General features: G+C 33.9%; 1 protein-coding gene across 1 annotated transcript; it reads left to right on the forward strand.

Annotated features, from left to right (window-relative positions):
* Nucleotides 1-355: 355 nt before the first annotated feature.
* LOC120159009 lies at nucleotides 356-2,844 on the forward strand. Its single transcript, XM_039169702.1, has 3 exons — nucleotides 356-643; nucleotides 899-991; nucleotides 2,322-2,844. The coding sequence occupies exons 1-3, from the start codon at nucleotides 609-611 to the stop codon at nucleotides 2,494-2,496; spliced, it is 303 nt and encodes a 100-aa protein (XP_039025633.1). The 5' UTR covers nucleotides 356-608; the 3' UTR covers nucleotides 2,497-2,844.
* Nucleotides 2,845-10,529: the final 7,685 nt, after the last annotated feature.

The raw sequence follows: 10,529 nt of genomic DNA on the forward strand, positions 1-10,529 counted from the left end.
ACTAAAATGGAAGATCACAAATATCATCAGCTAATTTCGAAAAAAAATAATACATCCAATCAAAGGACTAAATTAAAATAATGGAAAACCAAATACCTAATTCACAAATAAAAAGAAATGGTGACTAAATCGCAAAAAATGCTAAAACTAGGAGGACCTGAGGCTCGATTATCCCTAAAAATGGATAAAACGCTTATCACATTAAACATAAAGGACCAACAGGGTGATTTAACCTAAAACTAATGATTTAAATGCAAAACACGTTAAAGGTCTAGGGACCGTAGAATGATTTACCCAAAAATTCTAAAATATCAATACCTCCCCTTTCCAGAATCATCTCGCCCGAAAATCTCAACCCTAACTCTTTTATCTTTCTTCTCCTCTTACCCACGGCAGCCTCTCACCGATGAAACCAAAGCCTCACAGCCTCAGCAACCATACATGGGTGGCCATTCTAGTCCGACCATGGCCCTAAGATTTTGGGAAAACACAAAAACAACCTCTCCACTTCAACTCAACCCTCTCATGCAAGAGCCAAGCCTAAGACCGACCGTCGTACACAGTGGTCCTTCTCTTCTCAGTCCACCTACGACACTACCCTCTCCTTGATGATTTATACACCGACGTATACCCCAACAACAAGGTAATCTAACCCCTAAATCTCTATTTTATTTATTTTATTTTGAAATAGCATAGAACCAAAAGTAAAAACAAAATATTAGAATACCTTCAAGAATTTGATTGCTGAAAAACTGAGAGAAAAAAGATCCCCTCTCTTGTTACATAGTTCAGTCTTTATAACAGATTTTACATAGGTCTTTTTTTTAAAAAAATAAAAACAATCCTAGATCTACTGTGGTGCTACTGTGTTGATGACAGTGTGTTTTTAATGCCCCGGATATTCTGGGGTTTTGTTGATATCTTTGACAGATCTAAACGGTGCGATTGTGGAGGTGGCAGGAGGCTTGGGAAATTACGACGGCGGTTGTAGGTATGATATCTCTAGGGTTAGGTTAGTATCCGGGTTTGGTCCTGTACTTGGGTCAACGTGTCTGATTTTTTTATTTGGGCCTCGGTTGTTTGGGTTTTAGTTAGGGTCTATTGGGCTTGAGTCTTTGAGGTTTGGGGTTATGGGATTTGGGGTATGAAAAATGGTGTTTACATCATCTTCAGTTTAACATTTCAGGAAATCAATCTCAATAGTTCATTATCGTATCTAGAGGTTGCAAGTCACTCATAGTAAAACCAATGTAAATGATGTTTTGATTAATCTCCTAGATGGTAACATATGCTTTTTGATGTTGTCTTAGCTTAATTATGCATGTTTTGAGTATGTATGTGTGTGTATATATATATATATACTCATGTTAATGTTTGGCATGATAAGTTGGAAATGCTTTGAATGACTATGATGGTATGTTTTGATTTGATGATTTGTTTTTGGTAGTCACACATGATTAATAAGTTCATTTTGACGGTTTTTATTATATGATCATGCTTAATGATGATTTAGTATTTAAAATGTAAGGTAAGTTGCATAAATATTATTAATAACAAGCTAAGAACATGTCGAACCATGTATTTGGTTATGTTGGGTTAACAAGTGCATGTTGAGTGCAATTTGATGTTAAATATTAATAATTTGAATTGTTAGGTGAAGTTACAAGTAATTTGAGGTGTCTTAGAGCTTAAGAGATTTTGAGGCTTTAGGGGTTCTAGTATCGAAACCTAGTCTTCAGTATCGATAACAGTGATTCCAGAATGACTTTTAGTATCAAAACCACATTTAGTATCGAATCTGGGTTCCCGATATCGACACCATACCCCCAATATTTATATTGAGCCCTAAAATTTGAAACTTTACATTTCACTTCTTAAATCATAACTTTGTCATTTTATGTTCTATTCGATCTTCGTTTTTTAATTCATATTTTTGAAAGAACAATTAATTAATAGATAAATGTATATTAAAAATGACTGTTTTGAATCACCCTTGTAATCTTTATACTTACATTTTATTCCCTCAACTATGAATCAATTACAATTTCATCCTTAATACTATGGAAAGTATTAGTACCTAATCAGGAACTATTTTGGAAATTATTTAATAACGGTGATTAATTCATGTTTTTTTCTCTGAGATTCATGTGTATCATTGAATGTTTAGAAATGTTTGTTTGAATCCAACTTTCGATCTTTGATTTCATTTTTGATTCGATTTTTGACTAAGCATGGTATAAGGTGTTACATCACCAATTTGTTATCTTCTTTCCTTATTTTTGCTTTCGATTAGGCTTGATATTTTGTTACATCTTTTACAGATTGTTGCTATACTCAAGAAATGATGCTCGTCACCAACTGTTAGATTCTATCGTCAAGGATAGAGCTACTGGTGGCAAGGTAGAAGGCCATCATTTGGTTGATATTGTTGCAATGGTTTCGGTATTTCCAAATGGCGTATCGTTGGTTGGGACGCGGCTACTAGGCCAGAGATAAGCTTTATATTACTAGTTGGTTGGGTGGGTGAATCGAGATGCTAAGCTGGGTGAGTGGATTGTCAAGAGTTGAACAGAGCTACTTGATGAGGTTGGCCGAGGGATGAATTAGTCGGTTTGATTGCTTTATTTTGTCGAATGGCTTGGTTGGGCGTATGAGGGACATAGGGTTGTAATCTTGAACCTTGAAATTACCCCTAAAATTTAAGGATTTTACTCTGAAATTTTTAAACTTTTAGGACCCCAACCCCCAAAATATATCTTATACGAAAATAGCAACTTTTCTAATAAAATAATAATATTTATTAATTCCAAACCAATCAATTAAATTCTCATCTAGAGAGGTAATCAGGCCATTTGGATCGAGTTTGGTTGAGTTATTTTGGGTCTAAACTTCTTCAGTTTAGATTCATTTTAGGTCGAATCAGATCTGGTTAGGAATTAGTTTGGGTATATGAAAATTCAATTTGGGTCTCGTATCGGCCTGGGTCAAAATGTATCTGTTGGTTTTCAAGTCGAGTTTGTAGACACCCGTTTTGTATGGGTTATTATTATTATTATTTAATATTATTATTATTTTATTATTATTTACGTTTTTATTTATATTAATTTTACAAAAAAGTTATAGAGAAAAATAAAAAAGTAAAAAAGACAAAAAATGAAAAAGTTGCCCATGCTTTGCCCCTCCGCCTGCACGCCTCTGTTGCTGCCCAACACCAAACACGCATAGCAACTGAACCACCGAGCACTCCGCGCCGATGATGCCACCAGCACTGACCGCAAGCTTTATCTCCGGTGATTTCGTGCCCTCGGCCAAAACACCACCTGCAAGCAAAAATGGATAAAAAAACAAAATAATCAGAAACAAATGTAAAGGGAGGCAAACAAAAGGAATTGGGGGAATTTCATTTATTTTGGGGTGAATTTTTGTTTCGGGTTATAAAACCCACAGAAAAAATGTAAAGAGAGGATATATTTTCATTAAAAAACAATAGTGTAACCCCACCATTAGAAAGCAACCAAGTGGTACCAAAAGAAGAAATAGATACATTTTAAAGGTATTCTTTCATTCTTCCTTGAGTCTGTAACAAACTTTTTCCCCTTTGATTTTTAAATCAAACTAGAAGAAAAGGGGTGGGGGTTTTGAGGTGTGTAGAAAGAGAGAGAAAAGTGGTTCGTTTACCTTAAAAAAGGGTTATCATCGGTGTTGTGACCATCGGGGAGTTGATGGTCGTGTCCTTAAGTCGATTAGTGGTATGGATATTGACTTAGGGGGTTTATTTTGGTCGTTTAGAATGGAGATAAGAGGAAGATATAAGCGCTTAGGTGTTTTGATGGGTAACCCAGCCACCACAATAGTGGTTGGAGAGAAGAACTGTGTCCATATAGGGCATTGGAGTTTTAACCGAGAAGATGAAAAATAAAGAGAGGTGTTTTTACGTCCTTTAGACCTTTGGGGTTTTATTCACAAGTCGTTCTGACGTCGGTCGAGAGGTAGGGCACTGCCGTCGGGGTGGTGGTCGGTGACGTTAGGTCATGGGTTGGTGAGGACGACCGCATGGTGAGGGGGAGATGTGTTTGAGAGAAAAATAACTTTTTTAGATTAGGGTTTTCATATGAAAAAAAAAGATAGGTCTTATATTAAAGTTTAAGGGCTAATTGTGTTTAGATCCCTAATATTTAGGCATATTTTTACGTTTATGTCACTAATGCCTATCTTGTTTTATTAATTTATGATTTAGACTCATTGTTTTATTTTTGTTTCGATTTGGCCACTTCTTAATTTTTTGTTTTTTTGAATTAGATTCTGTTTTGTCACCTTGTTACATTTAGGTCACTTATTTTTTTTTTTTTCGAATTAGCTACTATTTTTTATTTTCTTTTATTTTAACCAATATTTTTATTTATAATATGCTAATTGTTATTTTATTTTATTTTATTTTAATACTTTATAATTTTAAACGTTAAGACGTCTTTGTGGTGACCCGCCCTGGGGTACGATCCACATTATTATGGCCCGGATAAAATTCTAACTACTAATTTCTAACTTTGCTAATTTATTAACCACTCACTACTAACTTTGCTAATTTATTAACCCCTAACTCTAATTACATTCAATTCTATTAATTTATGTTATTTACATTTATACCCTTTAATTTTGTTATTTTAATTTCAGCCTTATATTTTTAATTAATTTTGATTTACTTCCTTTATATTTGTTATTTGTTTGTAATTTTGTTCATTTTCAATTTTCTTCAATTTGGTCCTTGAACTTTGATTTTAAATTGAATCTTTAGATTTAGGTTTCAAATATTTTAGTCCTAATTTATATTATTTTATCTTTTAGAGCTAATCCTTAAATTTATGTTTCTTTTAATTTAGTCTTTTATTTAAATGTTTATGTTTTAATTTTGATCCATGATTTGCTGTTTTTTACTATTAGTCTTGTATTTACTCATTTCATTTAATTTTTAGTCTTGTATTTGGACTCGTCATATTTATATTATTGTACTTAGAGCACTTTAACAAATTTAACACATACATACACTATATATTTCATTTCATACCTACGTATTTTGCTTTTATTTAAAATAGTATGTATACATATTACTTGTTTTGTATTATCTTTTACTATTTATTATTTATAATTGTTTTGGCAGCATTATATATACACTTAGTGTTAAGTATATTTTGTTAGATTCGATCGTAAATATCTTAAAGGTAATATTACTTTGTGAGGGGAACCCATGGAAACACGCCTTAACTGACTAGGAGTGTGTTTTTAGGATTGCATGTACTAAATGATATTCCTTTTTGCATTCGAATATTTTTAGTGTACTAAATATATTTATTTTTATTTAAAAATAGGGTAACAATCTTTTATATGGATAACCCATAAAATCGCGCCATAAATAACAAGGAGTGTGCTTTTGAGGATTGTCCATACGAAGTAATTCCCTTTTTCGATTTTTTTCTTCTAATAGAATAATTTAAATGTATATTCAAATTTGTAAATTTCAATATTTAGATGATGTATAATCGCTCAGGTACCAATTTTAGGTGTTGTGGGGTGCTCATCCTTCCCCACGCGTAACCGACTCCCGAACCCTTTTCAAAATGAGTTTATGGTTAAATGAATATCACTTTTTATCTTTTAAGATTTTTTCTTAAAATTATTTTAATAGATGTTTTTAGGTTTCGACCTACCTAATCCAAAGGTCGATGGAAACTCCAAATTTATTTATTTGTGAATTTATTTTAAAACCTAATATTTTCAAAAATTGAGTTGGATCACTCCCCGCCAGAGACCCAAAAAGTTTAAGGACATTCTGATAGTTTGGTGACTCTACTGTGGACGTTAAGAGTTTGGTTGTAATCGATTATACGTCATATTTTTAGTTGAAAATAGTAAATATGAATGATGTTTAAATTTTGATCCTTATGTTTTTGTTTGATTCGCATCACATCATACATCTTTTACTTATTTATTAGTTGTACTAATGTGTAATTTTTGTGTTTCAGATTTTAAACCTTTTTTAGTCTGATTGTTTTTGGATCGAGGAAAAGGATTGTGAGTTTCCCCTCACACACACTAAAACCATGAATAATTAGAGCCTTCTAACAATGCTATGTCCCATTAGGTATGGGTGAATGCTACCTTTATGTGAGAAAAAATATTTTTCTCTGCATGGGATTTAGCAAGTAACCTGTGGGGTACATATGCCTTGTGTTTACAAGCAAAACATTGAGTTTCCTCGCATAGAGATGGGGAAATGCATTCTCTCGAATTGAACTTGATCCGTTTAAGCCTATAATGGGTGAGGATCGAGGGCTTGGCAAGCATAAGGGAGCACCAACAAAGGACAACTTGAGAACTCTTTTAGGAGTACCGAAACTCTGCCTGTTTTGTACTGAATTTCTATCCAAGCCACAAAGGGGAAACTCACTCTGACCTTTCCTCAAATTTACTTATTTAGTTATTTATTTATTTCGAAGAATAAGAACTAGAATTCATGCATTTAGGTTTGTTTTTACTGAATAAGCATAAGAACTAGATGAAACGAGGTTAGGATTTTTACGTTGAACAAAGCATGGAGGTAGAAAACATGTCTGGGTATAATTGTTATGAAAGCATGTCAGGGTAGATACCATGTTGGGTAAGATCTTTTATTTTCGTAAATATTTTTTTTGGCTAAGTTCTAGGTACAATGTCTTTTGTTTTATCTTATTTTTCTCTGTCTTTTGCTTGCATTTACATTTTCACATCATAACCAAACAAGGTGTTAATTCGCAAGTGATTGACCAAATTATAAGGTTTTCATATCGACATAAGAGTTCCATAACGAGGTAGTCAAATCTGTAAGGGCGACGACTTACAAATAATTTGATCGACGAAGGAAAAGCTCAAAGTCGATGGAAGACTCCTATTAAATGAACAAAGATCGAGATGATACCAAATAGTTAGATTCTAGTTGAATCAAGAATGAGAAGATCCTTCACGAGATATCAATGATGCTTTCCTATTAAAGAATCCCTCGAAAATGTAAGTCTGGAGATCCAACAATCACAATAGGTGAATTAAAATGAAGATAGACGGATCAACACTATGAGAAGTCCAACAACGACTATGAGGACAATATCAAATCATGAGAAAGGCCTAGATCAAGTAAACGAAGAAAATGAAGTTCATTTGTCTAGTGTAAGGAGAACTTATGGTCTGATGAAGGTTGTTCTATGCTGGTTGCTTTTGTAATTAACACCTTGTGCGTTTGTATTTGCATTTGCATTCTTGTTTTGCATTAGCTCATTAATTTATGTATTTTTCTATTATTTCTTTTATAATAATTCTTGTCACTTTGTTATCTTATTTGTATTAACTTGCTTTTATGTTTCTTTTCTTTTGCTTGTATCGCATGATCATGGCATAATCAAAAGGTGTTGCTTTTGAGTGGTCATCAGATTAAAAGTTTTTCATCATGATCAAGTACAATATAACACAACTAGGGAATGACATATTGAGGAAGCTTCCAGAATAGTATATAGTTATGCACTCAAAGATCGTATGTCCGACGAAGAGTAAAAGGAGATAAGAGAGATGAGAGAACAAATGTCCCAGATGATGGATAGAATAGTTGCTTTGGCCAAAAGAAAAGAGATTTATGTAAAAGAAAAGAAAGAGCTATATGAAAACAATCATGTGATTTCAAATACACAAGAGATTACTTTAGAACAAGTTGATCCTAGCTAATCTGAGAAATCACGTACAATCACCATTTGTATCAACAAGTTGTCTAGAGACACAAAGGAAATGATGATAAATGTAGAAGTTCAGAAAGATGAAAAGAATTCATGCAATTAGAACTTATTAGTATTTGAGAGTCAACTCCTAATGTCAGGGGAAATAAACATGAAGACTCCAGTTCAATCTAAGCCGAGAGGTGTTCTCATTTTGATTATATCCCTATATCATATAAGGAGTTGCATGATGAGCTTTTAGAAGCCTAAGAGGTAGCCCCGCATTATGTGAAACCTTGACAACCTCCATATCCAAATTGGTATGACGTCAACGTTCGTTGTGAATATCATGTTGGAGCTCAATGACACTCTATTGAGAATTGCATCACCTTTAAGCATTGAGTCCAACGTCTTTTGGATAATGGAATATTAGAGTTCGAGATGAAAGATCAACCTAGTTTGGTACTGATTGTCCTAATAAGATGGAGCCAAAAGTGTTCAAAGGTAAAGGTATCAGTGGGGGCATTCAGGAGGAAGACTGTTTGATAAAGTACGAAGCTCAATTGTTTCATTTGAGGATTGAAAGTAATAAATTGAATAGAGATGGAAGCCATGCGTGATGGTTTTCAAATGATCAATCAAGCCTTTAGAAGTGTTGGTATAGGAAATACCCCAGATGAGTGGGCAAAAGGGGTATCCAACTTGAAAAACAATACTGAACAATGGAGAAATAATTGCAAAGTGCGTGAAAGTTTAGTCAAGAAGTTCTCTTACGATTACATATTGTGGAAAAAGGGTACAATACAGCCGTTAATGATTTGGGAAGATTTCAAGCCAAAAATCAGATATTGAATATGTCTATAGCCAATATGAGAATTATACTGAGCTAGAGACACTAGAGTCAAGATCAAGACATGAATCAAGATTGTAGATGATTATGGATATCTTGTACGACAACTTTGTAACCACAAACACTTTCTTACAAGGAATAATTAATAACAATGTCTACAGCTTTGAGATTTGACACGTAAGATGAAGGAAAAAGACAACGTCGTTAAAGAAGCTATTACCCAAGACAACAAATATGGCCCACAAATTGGTTGATTTAGTTGGCTTTGCAAGAGAATTGAAGCAGATTGACAACTTAACACCTGAGCACGAATGGAAGATAACTTGGCTTTTGAGAGAGATAAAGAAGTTGGGAGTGAAAGTTATCCCTTATATGTAAAGTTTTTTTGATGTACCGAAACCTTTGTGTTCAATGAAAGTTGTTTTAAGATGGTCACTATGGAATGACACCTTTTGCATACATGCATTTGCACCGCATTTATTTATTTAAACATTTTATATGTATTCGTTATGAAAAAATTAAAATAATTTTAAGGTCATGTGACAGTAATACCAAGATCATTCATTCATACTACTTCCTCATCATCATGAAAAAACAAGGAAACAATGGAACAATCTCATGAGAAATCACAAGATCGGTTGTGAGAGTAGTTGGGGCAGCCTACTACCCTACCTCCCCCTTACCCCATTACATATATGAATAGGGTTTTGTTGTTGTTGTTGTTAGTTGTAAGAGCAGTTGATCAGGTTACAACAAGATATGAAGAATCAAACATTGAGTTCTCTACAAGATGTATCGAATCAAATGATCTAGATGCTGGCAACCAAGACCGCTGATAGAGAGAAAATAACTTATAAAGGATATTAGTGTTAGCATACTAATGCATCGAGAATGACAACCTACCCTAGAGCATCCCACTCGAAAATAGGGAATAGCCTCATTAATCGTGAGAAATTTGAAGATAAATTTGAGCGGTTAAAGGAAGCAATTAGAGCTATAAAAATGTTAATATATCTCACAAAGAGCTAGAAGTGAGAGAGCTAAGCCTGATACATGATTTGGTCATCCCAAATGAATTTAGGGTGCCTAATTTTGAGAAATATGATGGTACCAGTTGTCCCCTAATTCATCTATAAATATTTTGTAGAAAGATGGAAGGGTATTTAAATGATGATAATTTGTCGATTCATTACTTCCATGATAGTCATTTTTGGCCAACTGTAGTATGATACAACAGTTTAACAGAGAGTAGATCAAGACATGGGTCGATCTAGATAATGCCTTTCTGGGGTAATATCATTATGTTAAAGGCTTAGCCCCAAAACGTCAAGATCTTTAAAGAATAATGATGAAAGCTACTGAAAGCTTTAAAGGATATGCCCTAAGATGGAGAGGGTGGCAACACAAGTTCAACCTCCTATGTTAAAAGAAGAAATATCATACATGTTTCATAATTCTCTTCGAACTCCTTTTTTTGAGTTAATGCTGGAATATTCAACAATGGACTTCGAGAATCTTGTGATAGATGGGAAGTTAATTGAAAATACAATCATCAAATGAAACTTGAAAATCACTTTCAAAAGCCCAACTGGTCAAGAAGTGAAAGCTGATGAGGTGAATGAATGTCACGTCCAGAGCCCCACAACCATAAAAGAAAAGGAGCAGCTAGTCATTCAGACCGACCAAAAAAAGTATCACGATCAAGAGGAACTTTGAAGGTGTTCCAAACTTCTATCTTAGATCTATACACCATTTGATTAAAGGTCAATACCTCACACCGAGGCAAATGAAACTGCCACCAGACCATTCTGCCCACAACTATGATCAAGATAGTTCTTGTGATTTCCACTTGGGGGTATATGGGCATTCTATCGGGAATTGTAGGCCGATTTTAAAGGAGATAGAAATACTTGTTGAAAATGGAATGTTGACACAAGAATTGGTGGAGC

The sequence above is a fragment of the Hibiscus syriacus genome, unplaced genomic scaffold, assembly GCF_006381635.1.
Source record: "Hibiscus syriacus cultivar Baekdansim isolate YM2019G1 unplaced genomic scaffold, ASM638163v2 tig00111338_pilon, whole genome shotgun sequence".
NCBI classification, from domain to species: Eukaryota; Viridiplantae; Streptophyta; class Magnoliopsida; order Malvales; family Malvaceae; genus Hibiscus; species Hibiscus syriacus.